This window comes from Armigeres subalbatus, chromosome 2 (assembly GCF_024139115.2).
Source record: "Armigeres subalbatus isolate Guangzhou_Male chromosome 2, GZ_Asu_2, whole genome shotgun sequence".
NCBI classification, from domain to species: Eukaryota; Metazoa; Arthropoda; class Insecta; order Diptera; family Culicidae; genus Armigeres; species Armigeres subalbatus.
Window position 1 is genome coordinate 95,251,491 of NC_085140.1, and position 20,237 is coordinate 95,271,727.

The 20,237-nt window shown below is 42.0% G+C and overlaps 1 protein-coding gene across 4 annotated transcripts in view; it reads left to right on the forward strand.

The window, feature by feature from the left end:
* The window catches only part of LOC134210116 (uncharacterized), a 74,609-nt gene that overhangs the window by 33,851 nt on the left and 20,521 nt on the right, over positions 1-20,237 (forward strand). For 2 of the 4 annotated variants that reach the window (XM_062686135.1, XM_062686138.1), the window contains exons 2-4: positions 18,937-19,086; positions 19,268-19,597; positions 19,861-19,979. In XM_062686135.1, the coding sequence (XP_062542119.1) occupies positions 18,937-19,086; positions 19,268-19,597; positions 19,861-19,979 (599 nt within the window). The remainder of the gene's footprint in view (positions 1-18,936; positions 19,087-19,267; positions 19,598-19,860; positions 19,980-20,237) is intronic. The other 2 variants (XM_062686137.1, XM_062686136.1) reach the window with 2 other exon arrangements.

Below are 20,237 nucleotides of genomic sequence, written 5' to 3' on the forward strand. Positions count from 1 at the left end.
GTTTGGCAAAACTTGTGACTGTGAAAAGGAAAGGATTATTTGATGTATTTTTGCCTTTTTCGTACAACAAAGTTGTACCGAATGGCTATCATTTCACTCCAAAATCGAACTTTTTATAGAAGTCTCGGAGACCCATAGTGTTATACACCAATCGACTCAGCTCGACGAGCTGAGCAAATGTCCGTCTGTCCGTGTGTATGTGTGTGTGTATGTGTGTGTGTATGTGTGTGTATGTGTGTGTGTATGTGTGTGTATGTGTGTGCACAAAATCTCAAACAACTTTTCATATGGAAATCCTCAACCGATTTTCTCGCAACAAGTTGGATTCGAAAGGTGGTAGGCTAGTTGATCACTATTGAATTTGATAATGATCCACCGTTGCGTTAAAAAGTTATTAAGAAGTTATTAAGAAGTACATCGTACTGTATTAGCGCCATGTAAGGTTGGTGTCTTGGCTAAATGCGAGAAAGGTAATATCACTATTCGGTAAATTAAGTTGTTTTTTCATACAGATGTAGTAGATCCAAGATATGTTCTGAAAGATTTAGACTGATGGTAGACATTTTTCGGAAGGACGAACAAATGAAACCGCAAAACTACTTCCGAGAAATGGATTACATCCATCATTGACGTATGTATTCCAGACACACGCCTACATCCAAAAGAAGAATCTTAATTCCCGTTGCTTGATTTCGGACAAACACCTACTTTTAAAGAAGGGATCACAGCCTTCATCCGGGCGAGCATCACTTCTAAAGAAGGGATCACGTCCCCCTTCGCACTTTTAAAGAAGAAATCACCTCCACCATTACCTTGATCCGGGCAAGTGCCTACTTCTAAAGAAAGGATCACATCCTATATCACCTCATGCCAGGCAAACGCCTTCTTTTAGAAAAGAAAAGCCCATTTTTAACGAAGGGATCACATCCACCATATTTTTGAAGAAAAGATCACATCCACCAAAAAAAACATTAAAAACTGAAAAATATGACCTGTTAGCGTTATGGCTGAAAATATCAAGATTTGTTATATAAATGGCAATTAAATTAATCGATTGTACGACAATTCCCCGAAAACCAATGCCCCGAATGCAGCAATTCCGCGAATGTAACAATTCCCCGAATGGTTCCCTTTTTTATTTGAATACGGTACAAAGCGATGGGTATCGATTGTACGACAATTCCCCGAATGCAATTTCCCCGAATGCGACTGCGGGGTGAGGTATTTGCCGTTCTCATGAAGAAGCCGCGCGCGGATCATTACCTGACTGCCCTGAATTTGATTAGATATATGATTGGACAGTCAGTAAAATATTTTCCAAAAAAAAAATTCCTCATTTACTGACTAACGCAGTAATGTTCACATAAACAAACTACCTTTATTACCGATTGTAATGTTTATTGGGGCCCTCCATAGCCTGGCTGCTGATAACTCGGTAATGTAATATATTGCTGTTGAAATTAGTAGGCGATTCGTAGCCCAAAAACTCAATAAAATTTTACCGACTCCGCTGAAATAAAGTAGCTGTGTAGCATTTGACTCCTAGCAACATTTTTCGCGTCCGTCACTCGCTGGCACTTCTCATCAAACCAACAATTTCGTTGGCGTCGCTGTGCAGTGCCTAAAACTTCCAGCTTCGTGTGCCAGTGCCGCTCAAAGCGCACAGGAGGCCAGGGAGTGGTAATTAGCACATCATCCTGATCCTGATTATGGCATTTTGGCCGCGTGTTAATGGACCTTGTCTTGGATATCGTAATATTGCGAAGGCAAGGACTGGCGGCCTGACATTATATTTTCTCAGTAGAGCCGGGTGACACTAACTCGAAACGGCGAGTGGGCTAATGGCTACACAAATCATTTCACAGATTTCGGTGAATTTTGCTTCAATTCACCGAAATCTCAACAGCAGATTTGTTCGGTAATTGTTTCACCGATTTTCTGCGGTATTTTCCTTTGTTCAACTGTCAAAACCACCAAAAAAAATTTACCGAACAGTTCTGCTGTTGAGATTTCGGTGAAATTTCACAGAAATCTGCGATTTATTTTAAGTGTGTAGGATGTCTTTCATCCCCTAAAACCGTGGCAGGCCTTGTAGCACGCTGTCCAATCCTGCCAACAAGCTTTGCCTGCTGGGTGGGAGTAGGTTCAGATGCCCTTTCCTAACTTGCGCTGATCTGGCTCTGAACACGTAAGTGCCAACCCTTGCATGGCCTTCCTGCATGCTGTAAGGCATGAAAAGATAACCATGGGATCATTGAAGGCGACTAATCCAGTAAGATTTGACGGCAGCAACAAGGGGGACCCAACAAAAATGAGTGGTTCAACAATTAATTCTTTTGACGATGCGGAGGGAGTGACGGATGCTGCGAATAGCTGCACCAGCAGTGATGGACACGCAAGGCGCTTAGAGCAAAGCCAAACGACGTGCAACCATAAAGGCAAAACGTCGTCTAGACGGAGAAGATCGCGGTGTAGAGGAGCCCGAAGGGCGTCGACCCGAGTAGGCGACTTCTCGGCCCTAAATGGCGAAAGGCACCAACCACACGCAAGTTGCCGGGCCGCAATAGGGTACCAGAAGGGATGTGCTATTGGCACAAGGGACCGAAAATCTCTGGCAGCTGGTCAGTAGGGCAAAGCTAAAGTCAAGTGTATCTCGAACCGCAGAGAAAGCAAAAGAAAGAGGCCAGGACCTTTTGGTGAAAACTGATAAGGATAAATACGCCGAAGTCCTTAAATCGATACGAGCGGCCGAATAGCTTTCGGCGCTGGGTCAGGACGTGCTATAGGAACAAGAAGTTTTGGGTGACGGCGTCTAGATGAGATCGTTGGGGGCGGAAGTCACCCTTCAGTGCAAGCAACTAGACGAGGTCACGAACGCGGATGACGTCGTGTCAGACCTCACTACGCCTGAGAGAAGGTCCCTTTGGCACCTACCTTAGGTAAATGGTAAAAAGGTAATGGAGCGAGGGAAGTTGAAGATCGGCTAGTCAGTATGCCCAGTAAGCAAACTCCGGTCGCCTTTAGTAGACAGGGGCTATCGGTGCTTAGAGTCGTGGTACAAGTCCTACGACCGTAAGGGTCCAGACCAGTGTGTCGTCCTTGTGGTGAGGAAGGCACATGGCGCAGGAATGTGATAAGGCACCAAAGTGTCTCATCTGCGCCAGCAAAAAGCAAGCCTGTAACCACGTTATGGGTGGACCTTCGTGATCCATCGGAGAGACAAACAATTTCAGGGTGGCCACCGAACCGGACAAAACAGGTAAAAGACGGGTTAATTGAAGTCACCGGGAAAAAAGCGGAAAACCCGGGAATTCAGGACATGTACCGGGAAAAAATGAATGTTTGACAAGTTACGTTCGAAATTCTTCAGTTCCTAATGAAGTTGGTATAGAGAAAAGTTTTACTTTTTAATTGCACAGTATTCGAAAAAAAATGAATAATATATATTTTAATACATGCTCAAGAGTTGTTTGGAACTAAATTTAAAAATTCTACAAGTCAGCACACGAGAAGCACAGTCGACCATGATTGATTCCCATTTGACGTTTGCTCTTACTTCTATATGAATCATCATCATCATTGTCATCACTGCAGAACATATCAGCAGCATGAATTGTGTGGCGGATGCGTCTAGGATGGCGGCTATTTGCACGACTTGCGGCTGAGGGTTTCGCGATAGCCAAGATCAAAGGTGTGTCCTACTGTAGCTGCTGTGCCCCACCAAGGTGGCCATTAGAACAGTTCAACCAGATGATCGATAGGCTATCGTCCGACCTAGTGGGTCGGAAACAGTTCGTCATAGCGGGAGACTTTAACGCTTGGGCAGTGGAGTGGGGCAGCCGCTGCACCAATCGAAGGGGTCAAGCGTTACTTCAGGCGCTTGCGAAACTCGACGCAGTGCTAGTTAATGATGAGTTAATAGCACATTCCGTAGGAATGGATTCGAGTCGTATATATACGTGACGTTTGTCAGTCCTGGTCTGACAATACACATACATTGGAGGGTGGATGAGTGCTACACCCATAGTGACCATTTAGCAATTCGCTTTAGGATCAATTATGGTGTGCAGCATCCAAGGGCGGGGGATCCCTGTCAAGCCCGTGGTTGTAAGACAAATCACTTCGACAGCGAAGTTTTCACCGCGGCCCTGGAACTGGAGTCCAACACTGACAGTCCAAGCGGGGATGCGCAGGGTAAATCTTAGATCAGCCTGTCTTAAAGCTAGACGAAGGATGCAACGTGCCCGCACCGAAGAGGCGGACCGCCGTGAAGTGTTACATGCTGCGAAATTGACCCTCAACAAGGGCATCAAGAGCAACAAGAGAGCGTGTTTTGACAACTTGTGTGAGGGAGCCTCCGCAAATGCAACGAGAAAACGCCTACCGGATTGTGACAGTCTAGACCAGAGGGGGCTCTTCATTCCCAGAGCTGTCCCCGGATAGGTTGGCGAGGATTATCGTGGTACTCTTCCCGTCCCGTCCCACACGTCCCTGGCCTCATGCACCGTACGGCGTTTTGGGTGCGGTCGAAATGGTGGCTCCGGTGACGAACGAAGAGTTACTCGCGGTGGCTAATTCTCTGGCATCAAACAAAGCTCCAGGGCCTGATGGAGTTCCGAACACCGCTCTCAGAAATTGGTTCTGTTACCGAAGGCCAGGAAGCCGTCAGGCAACCCCTCGGCGTACAGACCAATCGTCAAATTGACATGACGGGCAAGTTGCTGGAAAGGATCATCCTCAACAGGCTGTCCCCGTACTCAGATGATAGGGACGGCCTGTCAAGATATCAGTTCGGTTATTGTAAGGGTAAGTACACGGTGGACGCTATCAACTTAGTAGTAAAAACTGCTGAAATAGCGATCCAACGCAAAAGATATTCGATACTGCGTGTTAGTGGCAGTGGATGTGAAGGATGCATTCAACAGCGCAAGCTGGGATGCCAGCGCGCTCTCGTTGCATCGACTTGGCCTGCCGGTAGGCCTGTACCGGATTTTGAAAAGCTATTTCCAAAACCGAGTGCTATTATACGAGACAGATGCCTGTCAGAAAAGCGTTCCTATTCCTGAAGGAGTTTCGCAATGTTGAATACTGGGCCCGGTATTATGGAACCTTATGTACGACGGGGCTCAGGAACTAAAATTTCCTCCTGATGTCAAGATCGTCGGCTTCGCCGATGACGTAACCTTTGAGGTTTACGGGGAGTCAATAACTGAGGTAGAACTGATCGCAGCACACGCGATCAGCAAGGTGGCGGATTGGATGAGCGCTAGAGGCCTGGAGCTCGCTCAACATAATTACCTTCGTTATCGTTAACAACCGCAAGTCGGTTCAACATGCAGTTATTCATGTGGATGAAGTCACGATCACATCAAATGGGAGTTTGAAGCTTCTTGGGGTCATAATAGACGACAAGCTGACCTTCGGCAGCCATGTCGACTATACGTGCAAAAGGGCTTCGACTGCTGTTGCGGCATTATCGAGGATGATGTCCAAGAGTTCTAAGGTGTGCGCCAGTAGACGTAGGCTATTGGCAGGCGTTGCCGTATCTATTCTTAGGCCGGCGGCCCTTCCTGGAGGAAATCCGTTACCTGCGGAAACTGGATAGCACATACTGCTTGATCTGTCTCAGAGTGATATCTGTCTACTGCACGATATCACACGTTGCAGCCTGGCATCATCAGTCGGGTTGGTCATCCGGGAAGATGAGGAGTGTTTGGAGCCCGCAAGCGATGCCAGATGGCAGCGCGATAAGATAACTCCTCTATGCTATGCTAGACGTTTGCGGTCGGGACACAACCCCGGGTTACCCTTATCCTGACGATGTGCCAAGCGGTGGAGAAGTGGAACGCAGTTTCGACTGCAACCACTCAGATTGCCTACAGTATGCAGAGGGCTGAGAGCATAGAGGAGGTTAGAGAGGAATATTATAAAATTGTACTTATTTTAACTTTAATGTTCTTTATTAAATTTTGTATATACTATATCTGGCAATAGTTTAATAAATATTTTACAGTCAATCCAGGTTTTAATTTTATTTAGCTTATTTCTATTACCCACGATTGGCAATGTTTTGGTATACCCTGCTGTGATGTGCTAAGCGCCCCAACCAAATTCATTAAAAGTGATTGTCTAGTGCGATAGCGAGCATGCAATTGACCGGATTGCATGCATGTGATTGCTACTATTACTTTGACCCAAACGAAAACAGAGCTTCCATTTCATCAGACCCACAAATGCGCCTGCTGATGAAATTGTTCAGTGAATATCTCTATTGCATATCATCCACTACAATCAGGGCTGCTTTTGCACGGTTTCATATTGCACGGGAAGGTGCGCCCACTTCAAAATTAAAGCTGATACCCATATTGCATATTTTTTTCATATCGTGTCCCCTATTGAGCGTGTACTAGGATTCTCGACTGTAAAAACAGGAACTAGGATAATCGCTAGCTTCTGGAATTACTTTTTCATGAAATAAGCGACAGTATCCTGGACCCGTGCGAAGTCACGCGGTACGTTTCGCTTTCCTTTCACAATCAGTGCTGGTGGCTCGAGTAGCGAGCAACAATCGTCGTTGTGGGCTGACGTGAAAATTGCCGCACGAAAAGGAAATGTCCTGGGGCTATTGCTGTACATAGTCAGTTGGTGCTCAAGAGAAAGTTGTAAACAAATTATTTTGAAAACTTCTTGCCGCAAAATTATAGAAATTGCCGCGGAGCGCAATTCAGCTGTCTCATCTGCAATGGGAATAGTAACCGCATAAGTAAAGAATACGATGGTCTCGGAAGTTGATGTGCCTTCCAATACCCCAGTTTCAGTATAGTGTAGCGTTCTGTTGTTTGTATAGTTTGTTAGTTTTAAAAAGTTTTATCGGTATAGTTATAGATACCGTGGAGCTACAAAAAATAGTTGATTACTTGTTTTACTGTTTCAATGTAGAATATAAATGCAAAAGTATGCGATTCGTAAGACGAAAATGAAAATGAAGTCATCAAAAACTCATCGCATATTGCAGGTGTTTCTCCTGTTGCCAGCAAAAAGTACACTTCGATATAAACTTTTCTAGGAAATATGTTTCAGTGTTCCGAACTGTTGTGCCAATAATGAACTCCGAAGACATAAGGTGAGTAACTTTGTGGATTGTATTAAAAATGCACTTCCATTTTCTAGAAGCTTTTATTTATACAATGATGTCATTGATATTAGTTTGTGGTACTAGAAATAGTGAGCAACGAAGTTGCATCAATTTGTTCAACTTTGAATATGACTGTTAGTCATTTTGTAGGAGTTTCCTCATTTTTTTTGTGGACCAATAGAAATAACCATGAATTATCCACTGCGGTTATGCTTTCCTCGTGCGTTAAGCTGTGATGGGAAATATCAAAACAATTCCATGGGTTTGCTATTACCAATTTGCTAATAGCTTTTTTCAGAAGTTATTTGCCGATTAACATGTGATGCATAAAGGATCTTAGAACTTCGTCAAACTGATCATTGTTCGAAATACAAAGTGTGAGCCATGAGAGCGAAATTAAAAAATGTCACGAAATGACGAGCATAGTATATAACACTATCAGGGTTGAAATTCCAAAGAGAATGAAAAAATCTCTCAATTATCATCTCTGAATACAACTAAGTAGCACACCTTTGAACGGAGCAAATGCCTGAATTTAAGCAAGGAATCATATCCTCTCTTACGCTGTCTACCGGGACCCATTTTAAATAAAGGATCATATTTTCGTGTGTCTCGAAAGAGCAAATGTATGAATTTAAAGATGCATAATATTCTATTCTGCCGATATTGGTAGGAAATTGTTGACGTGATACTCACTTTGATAGAAGCCGACGAATCATCTGCACTTCCACGAGAAATCACTGGGATGTTGGGTAATGAGGTAGGGAGTGTGGCAGGGTTCGTTTTGGTAAACGGTCTGCCGTGTATAGCGTGTAGTTTGAATAAAAACAAAAACAATCGAACGAACGTTAATTATTTAAATTATCGACCGCACTACACAACTGGATGCGAACTAAATTTTCACCTTCTGATAAAATTACCCGCACAATGCAGAATAAAATTTCGACGACCGACCGATCGCTCTGCTTACTGGAGAATCACGACTCGACTTGCCTTAAACAGATCAAATATTCAACTTGAAAGATGATGTCCTATCTGCCCTTTCCTTGAATCGAACAAATTCCTGAAATAAAAGAAGGATCCAAATCTTCTCTTGCCTTCTGCCGGACAAATCCATCCCTCAAAGAAGGGATCAAACTGAGCAAATGTCCGAATTGAAAGAAGGACTCATATCCTCTCATATTTTGCCTTCTAGCGGGCAAATGCATCCCTCTTAAAAGGAATCAAATCTCTCTTTGCCTTTAGCCGAGCAAAGGCTTGAATTGAAAGAAGGAGTCATATCCTCTCTTGCCTTCTGTTGAGCATCCCTCAAAAAGTAGATCATATCATCCCTTGCCTTAAACCGAGCCTCGAAGCGAGCAAATGACTGAAACGAAGGAAATAGTCATATTATCTCTTGCCTGCTGTCGGACATATGTATCCTATTAAAAAATCCTATTAACCTATTATCTGCCCTTTCCTTAAACCAAGAAAAAGCCCGAATTGAAAGATGGATTCGTATCCTCTCTTATCTTCGGCCGCGCAAGTACATCCCTCAAAGAAGGGATAGTATCTCTACTTGCCTAAAAAGAAAAAATCTCTCTTAACTTTTCAAAAGGATTTAAGTAACATTTTTTATGAATTAATTTGTATACTGCAATGAAAAGCTTTCTGTTCTGCTTTGTTCTGTTGATTGCGCTATTCGAATTAATTCACGAAAAAAATGTTCTAAGGTCCTTTAGAAAAGTTAAGCGAGAAATGTCTATATTGAATGAATCGTTTTCATTATGTGAACCATCTGAAAAGCTTGTCGGTTATGTTTATAAGCAGTTTACACGTTTTGAGTAAATATTACATATTGGGATCCAAGTACTAGAAATTTATTTGAGGCAGCGATCTGTAGTGCTGCGTTCCAGGCAGGCTATGGAGTTTGGTCTACACTGTGAGTCATAAAACAATCATATAGGGTAGAGAACTATTTGGGCAATACCCCATATTCCCGTCAGCATCGTTCATTACTCGAGCGCATTACAACCGAATTAGTTGTTTTTTTAGTACATGGTTAGTTTCTGTCGATATCTAGAGATGTACAAACAATCAAACCATTTGGTTGGAACGCGGTCAAGTTATTAACGTTGCGGACGGGAATAGGGGGTGCTGCCCAAATGGTCCCGCTCCCTAACTGGGTGCTCCAGATCTTAAACATAGTTTTGTTATTCATGCTAGATTAAACATAAGCGCATATACATTAAAAATTCTCTCGGTTCTCTATTATGGACAACTGCGACTCTGTAAGAATTTTAATGATTGACCGAAATAATCAATTTGGTGATCTCCTTGAATCCCAATTTAATTCCAGGATTTAAGGGCGTTTCTGAATATTGTAAGGCGATACAATACTTAAAATAGATATTTTAAACCCAACTTGTGAATATTTGCACTTTTAATTGTAGTACATTTTACAGTTAACTCGATAATTACCGATAAATCAACGAATACTCGATAGCGATAACGTTAGTTCAACGCTCACTTTATCGTCAACAAAGCATCATCATACAACCGTTATCGTTATCGAAGTTGGCGTTAATCCGACGATTTATCGATTAACAATCCTTGTCCAGATGTTCATCCAGGAATTTCTATGTTATCTATGTGTCAGGATATTCCTCCAGGAATTCGCCTGCATATTCCTCCAGCAATCAGTCCGGATATTCCTCCAGATATTTCTTTAGATATTCCTCTAGGAATTCTCCCGGATATTCATCCAAGAATTTTCCTGGAATTCCCTCTAAGAAATTATCTAAACATTCTTCAAGAATTCCTTAACACATTACATCGTATATACCTCTAGGAATTCTTCCGGATATTCCACAAGGAATTCCTCCGGATATTCCTTCAGATATTCCTCCCGATATTCTCCCAGAAATTCGTTTGGATATTCCGCTACAAATTTCTCCGGATATTTCAAGCATAATTTTTCATAACGACGTATGTACCTAACAATTATGAGGATTGCAGAAAGTTGGCAAAACTTTTTCTAAAATTGTTTTAAAACTAAACCTTTTTCAATTTTTTTCGCTGGCATGCATCAATGCATGACAAGGTATAAGCGTGCTGCACATCATAGCTCAGTTCATTCAAATTCTCTGTGAAAAACGATAAAATTTTACATACACCGGTATGCTGCACATACGTCGCTGTACATTGGTCGGTTTTCCATAGTGCACGATTGACGGAACTGCAGTTTTGTTTTGTTACGTGTCGCGTGTGATTGTCATGTTGTATTAAAAACCTCGTTTTGTTTACTTTTGTTGGGTGTTCCACCAGAAACTCCTCCGAAAAATTCCCCCGGATATTCCTTCACGAATTCCTTCGGATATTTCTCTAAGGATTCATCCGGAAGAATTCCTGGAGGAATATTCGAGAGAATTCCTCGAGGAATGTCCGAAGGAATTTATGGACGATTATCCAAAGGAAGTTTTCAGAGAATATATATTGGATGGATATCTGGATATCCGATGAAATTCTTGGACGAATATCCGGGCGAATTCCAGAAGAAATATTCGGAAGAATTCCTGGAGGAATATCCAGACGAATTCCTGAAAGAAAATCCAATAGAATTAGTGGACGAACTACTGGAGGAATTTCCGGATGAATTCCCGGTGAAATATCCGGAGGAATATCTGGAGGAATAATCGAAGAAATTCCTGGACAAACATCTGGACCTATGTATATCTGGAGGAATGTCAGAAAATAATTATTTGGTTTATTTGTCTTATTTGCCTTGTAACCTTCGTACAATAAATCTTTTATGATATTTTCCAATGTTGTTCCAGAAAACGCACATGTTTTCATATTCCTAAATCAGCTGGTGTTTGTTTATTTTGATCTCCCCAATCCGTGATTGGTCGACGCTGCTGTTTTTCTCTCGCCAATCCGCTGCACGAGTGATTAGATCAGTGTCGACTACCTGAAAAACCTGGGAATCAAGGAATTTTGATCAAGGACGGAAATCTTCGTTTTACTATCAGTTGCATCGATGCTCAGTAGGCAGCTTCGTCATTGATTCGTGTTTGTTTTGATCAGACGCTCGGCAATGCAGGCACGAACATCTCGCAGCATGCTGTCAAACTTCCATACCAAATCTACCGCCCGATCTTCAATAGCCGATTGATAATCGAGCGTAAAAAATGAATATCTACCGGGGCTGAAATGAATATTTTGAATTGCGGTTGATTTGTACCGATAAATGATGATTATTTTACTTTATATACTAAACAGATGCATATATTTTAGGAATCTGACTTCAAAATGTTGAATCCATGCACCGCAGTATGAAATGATATTCATATTTTGAGATTTCAAATTGAATATCAATGTGCCAAGCTGAAGATTCATTTTGACACCGCACAAAACAACGCTGACACCGAGAGTCGTCGCTTGCTGCTGTTCGTGCACATGCCGTCCTATTCATTCGCACATTCAAATTCGGGAAGGACTAGCAACTTGATTGTGTGTTGGATGTCAGCTGTTTAAGTGTAGTTGAAATGACTTTTTCTGTCCCTGATTTTGATTGAGGTCCGAGAAAAAGATCACAAAACTGAAAATTCAGAGTGATTATTTTCAATTCAAGCTGTAAAGCTTATTTATCTAGACTAAATGTTTACTCCGGGCCCACTACATATTACATGTTCGATGTTCCCCATGATAATCGATTTCTTTCTATTAATCTTTATTATAGATCAATAATAGAGATTCCATAGCCACGTTGCTAAAATGGTCACTGTTGAGTCAACATTAGATTAGGATATTTTTTTTAGAGATTCTTGTAGACAGGGTTCCTGCTTGACATACGCCCCGTGGAAGTAGTAATGGACCATTTTGGAAATTTCCGATCCTTCTTTTCTATGTTTCTAGGGATGGTTTGATAATGGTTGATTGATGTATCAATAGCTTTTGAAAATCGACTTTATACGGGGGACGAATCCCAAAAAGGGATTTTATCCGTAAGTAGATTATAGCTTTCGTATAGCGGTTACTTCTTTTCGAAACTAGATTTCGCTATGTCTTGAAAATCAGCAGGAAAAAATGGAGTACCGAAAAAACATGTCAGTTTGTTAGCGATAATTACTACGATCCATCAAATCTTTGTTTTCAAAAGCAGATAAGTTGAAGATAATTGAAAATTTTGTATTGGAATGCGATATATCTTGATACATTTAAATGGCTGTCTATATAGCAAGTAATTAACTCTAATGAAAAACCTCAGATATCACATTAATTTATAAAATTTATCGTCCAATTTTTTTTGAAATTGTCTATTGAAAGCAGTCGAAACGGAATCAAATGCCTGAAATGGACCATAGTTCATCAAGAATGTTCAACCTACAACCAACAACTAGATATTTTATCTTTGTGGATCTATGACGGTATCATCGGCATCATCTCCAAACAAGATTCTGTAGGTAATGTTCAAAAAACATTTCGTGAACTTTCATTTGATGGTGGGCTTATAAAGTCATTGATCGTTCCTCACGTCCTTAGGTGGTCAAATTATTGGTAGAGATAATGATAGTAGATAAAAGCATCATATGGTCTACCTCATGTACGTAGGTGGCGATGTTCTCAATACTCGATACTCCATAACCATACTCGGATGCAAGAGAAGAACAATGTTGTTGTCAATGGCAATGTTTCAGTTTTACATACGATGCTTTTGATGTTTATAAAACTATCTTATCAGGAAATATTCTGGTTGATGCTTGGAATTTTGTCCAGAAATTACTTCGATGAAAATTCTTTGGCATATTTTCTGAAGATAATTCTTCCCTGCACAAAATTTTCCAATGAGGATTTCCAAGAGCTCTCGATTGGTTTCATACTGGAGCTCCACGATGGATGTTCAGTATTTTTTCGAAAGCTTTGCTCCAAAAACTTGGTAAATTACTCAAATTAGAATTGAAATGTGTTCTTGGAGGGATTCATACAAACAATATGTCAAGGAATGTTCAAATATATTGCCATGAGATCTTCAAAAAACTCTATTAAATGTTCCTTAGAGAAAGTTTTATTGCTTGTTGTAAATGTCTGACATCGAGTTGATAGTAGTTGAACTTTCTTTAAATAACACAATGAAACTAGTTATGCTTCACAAAAATGACCTAATTTTTATTGGATATCTTTTCCATTGAGCCATGTTTCATTTAATCCGAAGGCCACAATCGCAACAAAATAAACGACCTCAGTGTATTCAGACCAAAATGTTTGAAGTATTGCAGTGGTTAGAATGTTTTCCTGGGCTTACTGTAAGTGCTGAATGGATTTATGTGAGGTTGTAGGCATTGCATTGCAATTCTTACTCCATAAGTATACTTAACTATTGCCAGTGGAGTATTCTCAATGTCCACAAAAATACCTAATCCGTAAGATTTTCTTAACGAAAATAGAAGGATTTCTAGAAGCTCCCACGATTGTTTGGAAATAGTTCAAAAGTCGTGTCAAAAGATACAAGATTTCACACAAATTTCCAGAAAGATAATGAAAACTTCAACGATTTGAAGAAGTCCGTTATAACATCAATTGGAGCCAATTTTGGAAAGGTGTGAGTTATGCTGAATTATGATAACCTTTCAGGAGTTCTACGCATTTAATTGAAATGTGTGTGCGTTCGTTGCCGATGCAAGTTGTTTATTTTGTCTAGCAGTTATTTTGAACGCTAATTAGCTTTTTAAACCGTAGTTTTTGTGTTTTAAGTTGTAAAAATTTGTGCTCATTGTGCGTGTATATTGTGGAATAGCGAAGAACGATAATTTACCACTGTTTCAACGTCGTCAAAACTTTTGGTTTGCTGCTGTGTTGAAAGCGGGTACGAGTGCAATATGGCAAAAAAACAATGCGGCGAGTGCAAACAGGAGATAAACGATCTCGAGCCAATTTGTTGTGGCTTCTGTGAGGCTTCTTTCCACATCAACTAGCAGTGCTGTAGTTTTAATTATCGCTCCATCGAAGAAGCATTCGCATCAGGGAAGGCAATGTTTATTTGTCCTCCTTGCCGAACTGAATTGAACGGCCGTTCCATTCGCGCATATCTGGCGGACAACCCCAGGAGCCAACCCGATGAAATGCCACAGCTTGCTGAAATACCGAAACAGGTGCAGGAGCTGTTCACAGTGGTTGAAAAATTGAGCCAGAAAATCGATAATTTTGCTGGTCAATCAATTAAACCGTTCAAATCAATTCCTGTTTCCTCGCCGTCGGCATGGCCGAGGCTTGGTATTAAACGCCGCCGAGATGACCGTAGGCTGGATGAATGCACTGCTGCTGTAAGCGGAACGAAAAGTATTGATCTTGGCGAATTTCAACTTTCCGTGCCGTCTATTATGCAAGCCGCCAAACCGGATAAGTTTTGGCTGTACATGACAGGATTGAATCCGCTAATTAATGATAGCGACGTGCAGAAAATAGTCTCACATTGTTTGAATATTTCGGATGCTGCTGAGATGATTCGCTGTTCCCAGAGGCAGAGATGTGACCACCTTGACTTTCGTATACTACAATATCGGATTGGATCCTGATCTCAAAGAATTGGTGCTCGAACCATCGTCTTGGCCCACCGGAATCCGGCTAAGAGAGTTTGTTGATTTCTCAAAAAACTAATCTTGGATTTAAAAAAAAAACATAAAATCTACTGTTGCTGATCCTGGACAACCTTCGATAAGTATTGAGGATTCCTCCTACCACCCCGACCCATTCGAGCTCTGCAGCATCGTTCATCATCGTCCTGGTCGTGTGGTCGGAGGTGGCGTGGTGGCGTAGGGGGTTTCCGCACTCCAACCTCAGGCGAGTATCCTCCTAATTATATACTTTCGGTACCTGATGCTTCTCCGGCTTCCAGCTAGACCATACCATTCGACTGTATTGTCAGTGCTCCTGCATCGGAAACAAGCATTCTATCATCATTTACTGCAACTTTGGATCCGGGACACCCTGTAATAAATACTAAGGAAGCCTCTGAGCCTCCCGACCCAGTCGTGCCTTCCAATGTCACCCGCCATCCTCGTCGTCCCGGTCCTGTGGTCGGTGATGGTATACGGGACTTCCGATTTGGTTCACCAGGCGAGTATAATCACGTTAATGATCTGTCGCTGCCTGAAAATTCGCCGCTTTTCAGTTCGGTTTCAACTTCCGTTGTGGACACCGCTCCCACTAGGAACGAGTGTATTACAAAAATACTAGAGGACTTTCTACCAAATTGGACGACGTTTATCTGGCTGTGCTTGATAACGAGTATGATGTTTATGTGTTCACCGAAAGCTGGTTTGATGGGAGAATCAACCCACTCCAACTTTTCTGTGACAGCTTCGTCGTTTATAGAGTGAATCGCAGTATATCTAATAGCTCTCGCGTGCTATTGCGTTTGTTGATGTTTCCAATGAGCTTATTTCCTGTCAGATCGCCGTCGGACAATTAAATTCAATTCAGACTGTTTGGGCCAAAATAAGTCTCTCTAGACGCAGCGTTTTCATCGATGCCTCGTCCATTCCTCTCGACCGACGACATGATTGCAGTGTAATACAACTTCATCTTGGTGCTACAGAATTTGCCTCCGCTTTGGCCTTATCATCGGATGTGGTTCTTCTGCTTGGAGACTTCAATCAACCAGGACTTGTCTGGTCTCTCTCGCACCATGGATATACGTTTCCTGATCCGCTTTCGTCTACAACTACACCTGCTAGTCGCCAACTAGTCTATGGAATTGCTTTTCTTGGACTCAGCCAAATCAACAGGATTTCCAACTTTCAATCAAACATGCTCGACTTGGTGTTTATCAATGATTATTCACTGCATGAATGCACTGTCCTTGAGGCTCCGGACGCCGTTGTGCCACTTGACAACTATCATCCTGCGTTGGATGTATCAATTGACAACGGATTTAATCTACGTTCCGATGGACCTGTGAGGGACGACCGACTCAATTTTCGCAAAACCGATTTTCAACAGCTCCGACAATGCTTGTCCCGTATTGACTGAAATGTTTTAGACCGCCTGGACATCGAATCAGCTGTAGACCGCTTCAACTGTCTGCTACGTGACTGCGTTTCAGCCACTGTACCGAAGCGAAAGCCACCGTGGACTAATGCTCTATTACGCAACCTGAAAAGAGTGCGCGCTAGAGCTCTTCGCGCTTATACCTATCGACGGTGTGCCTTCACTAAACGGAACTTCAACATTGCCAGCAATGATTATCGGCAGTATAATAAACTTCGTTACAAACATTATGTTCATCTCACGCAACAAAATCTCCGACGACACCCTAAGAAGTTTTGGTCTTTCGTGAATTTGTCAAGTGTTTTCCTCGATACGACATTGCGCTGAATACTGAGGAGAAATGCAGTCTTTTTGGTAAACACTTGTCAAGTGTATTCTCAAGCTATTAGCCTTCTCAGGATGACACTGATAGAGCGGTGAGTGGAGTACCTAGTAATGTAGTGGATGTGGATGTCTTTGATATAGACGTTCAAATGGTTCTGTCAGCGATACGTCAGACCAAATCATCATTTTCTCCTAGACCTAGCGTTCTTCCTTCGGCCGTGCTGAAGAAATGCTCTGATATTCTAGCTGTTCCACTTTGTCTACTATTCAACCTATTACTCCAGCAGAGTAAATTTCCTGTGCAGTGGAAATGCTCTACTATGTTCCCAGTTTTCAAGAAAGGCGACAAACGTGATGTGAAAAACTACCGTGGCATTACATCACTCGGAGTGGAGTCGAAAGTGTTCGAGTCGCTGATGAACGATAGAATGTTCGCTTCGTGCAAAAATTACATCAGCCCCTATCAGCATGGTTTCTTTCCCGGCCGCTCTGTGGAAACGAATCTTACCAGTTTTACTTCGTTTTGCATGGAGAACATGTGAAAAAAATTCCAAATAGATGCCGTTTACACCGATCTAAAATCTGCCTTCGACAAAGTTAATCATGACTTGCTGCTTGCAAAACTAAAAAAAATGAGCTGTTCTTTTGCTTTATGCACTTGGCTCAGATCATATCTGGTTGGACGCCAAATGTCGGTCAGTATTGGAAACAGCTCGTCCGACTGTTTCTCGAACCTTTCTGGAGTTCCACAAGGTAGCACCCTTGGACCATTACTATTCTCGCTTTTTATAAACGATGTAACCCTTATACTGCAACGTGGAGGTATGCTGCTGTTGTTTGCCGATGACCTTAAAATGTATGTAATTGTCCGAGACCTCACTGACTGCTATGAGCTACAGAACCTTCTCGAAATCTTCCATGACTGGTGTACTCGGAATATGATGGTTCTGAGCATTCCGAAGTACTGTGTCATAAGTTTCCGACGAACGACTAATTTCATCTAGTTTGACTACAGTATTGCTGGTTCTTAATTTCAACGAGTTGATCATGTGTAAGACCTAGGAGTTGTTTTGGATGAAAAGCTTACCTATAGCCGCCACTTCTCAAATACCATCGATAGAGCCAATCGCCAGCTTGGGTTCATGTTTAAAATCTCCAATGAGTTCCAAGATCCGTTGTGTTTCAAAGCACTGTACTGCTCTCTGGTACGCTCAATACTAGAGTTTGCATCTGTTGTTTGGAATCCCTACCAGGCTGTATGGAGTGACCGGTTCGAAGCTGTCCAAAGAAGATTCGTCAGATATGCTTTGCGCCACCTTCCATGGAATGACCCGTTGAACTTGCCTGCTTACGCTGATCGCTGTCGTCTACTCGGGTTGGATACTCTAGCCAAGCGGAGGAATGTGGCTCAGTGTGTTTTCATTGCCATTCATATCTTTTATCATCTGAATACGATGCTCCTGAGTTGCTGTCGAGGATCAGTTTATACGCACCTGTCCGGACGCTTCGAGCGCGAGCGCTGCTACACGAGGAGCCACAAGCTACTAACTATGCTGCAAACAGTTCCATTGTCGCCATGATCCATCGCTTCAACGAAGTGTCCGATGAATTTGATTTCAACATCTCTACATACATCCAGATTTCGCAGCCGCTTGCTGAGCCATCTTTAATGTTTTTATTGTTTGACCACCATTAGATTTAAGAATTTCATGTAGACAACACAGTCCGATGAATAAAAAAACAAATACAAATACAATTATTCGGATCAGAGAAAATCAGGGAATTTTATTCTCAAATTTGAGTCGACACCCTATAGATTCTTCCCCATTGTTGCCAGTCCCTTTGGGGAACAAAAGTTTACAGCAAATTCTCAAGCAATTGTAAACTGAACAACGATGTAATAAATTTGGCGAAACTGACATCTTTATTCTGGCGGAATAAATCGTGCGATTTTCTCTCTCAAAGAGAGCTACCACGTGTTTTTTTTACGGAAAACTCTTCCCTCAGACCTCAAAGCAAGACTTGGTTGACCAGTTTTTCGCCTACTATAAATATGTACCTGTCCTGGTTCTAGAAAATAGTTTCGTGAAGCTGTACTGGGATCCAAAAAAGGAAGTACCAAAACTCTATAATAATCATAATAATGCATGGTTGACTGTATTACAGAGTTTAAAAAAATGATGCAACGTACTTATTTTCTTAATGATCTTACTTTCACTTCTTCTCCGTCATAAAAACTCGAACGGTTTTGCATCAATTGTATAGAAACAGTTCAGTTATTCAAACGTTTGTACGTTATGGCTCATAGTTGACTAATCGATTGAATAATGTTTAACGTCAGTGCATACCGACCGGAAGCCAGAAATAAAGTACCACTATGCTCACGGCGACCCAAAATAGATTTCACTTGATTTAACTTCTCGTTTCCTATTTTCTTCTCCCATTCACAGGATGAAATGGAAAAGTGGGTTTCGGACACCTTCTACTCTTACTTCCCTAGTTTCAACAAGATCGAGAACGATAAGAAATCGATGCTGTCCCGCGCCCGCCAAGCCGACTATCAGGAATATCTGAAAAATGTAAATCACTTAGCAAACGTGGTAAACTATCATCTCCGTTTAATCAAATTCGTAGTTTCAAAATTACTTAATGGCAATCAATTGGTAGCTTTGTATAATATTGAATGCGCGAGATTATCTTATGTTAGTTTACTTCTGCACCTCGAATATTTAGTAAATTTGTTTTTCATTCTTAAACTCAAATTACGCTTCATTGTTTTAGATCCCACAAGTTACCACCAAACACCAGCAGTACATGGAAAAGTACGGCGACCAAGCCGCCCAGACCCAGACAGCTACCGAGAAGGGAACCAACACCGGCATCAACCCACCGGCACCAGCCACCAAGCACTACCTGAGCCCAACTGCCCAAACTAGCAGCCCCAGCCAGATCCCGACCATCCGGAAAACGTTGGCCAGTGACACGGGAGCTGGGTCCTACGTGCGCAAAGGTAGCCCCCGCGAAAAGCACATGCAAGATCTGGTCCACACTGACCTCTCTGCCATTCTCAATACAGACACCGTCGACCGGCGCAACAGGATGTTAGCGGAAGTAGGTCCCCCCACCAACACCCCTCTTAGTAATTCCTCTGCTCGGCGGAGGATAGACACCGTGCGGTTCGCTCCCCGAAACGAGCGGGGAACGCTTCTTCTCAATGTATTACTCTCTCTGTTTTCTCTCTGTCCTGTGGATGTTTTTTTTTTCCTGTAGTAGTTCTTCTGTTTCGTCTTATGTGTTGATTAGGTCTCCTTCAAAATTTACTTAAGTTGTTTCCGTTTTTGTTTGGTTCCGTTCGGTTGTTTCGTATTTTGCAGGAGGAGAGTCGACGCAAGTTGGAGTACCAAAAAGAACTGATCAAACAGATCGAGGAGAAGCGGAAGGAGGTCGAACGATTGCGGGAAAAGGAGAAACTAGAGGAAGAGATGCTGACCAGGTTTGTAAAGGTTTACTTCTCAAGTAACAATTCAGTTTTAGAGGTCGGTAAGATCGCGATGTGTGAGATAGTATTTCATGCTTTATTTGTTTCATATATAAGTTAACTAGTGTTGAAATTTACTACCACTTAGTTGGTAGGTCACGAAGTGCGGAAAACTTATGTCTTCTTTGTTTAATTGCCTACCACTTTTTAACTGCAGACTTCCAATTAGTGTCTGAAACTTATACAAAAGCCGCCATTAACGAGCGTAGAAAT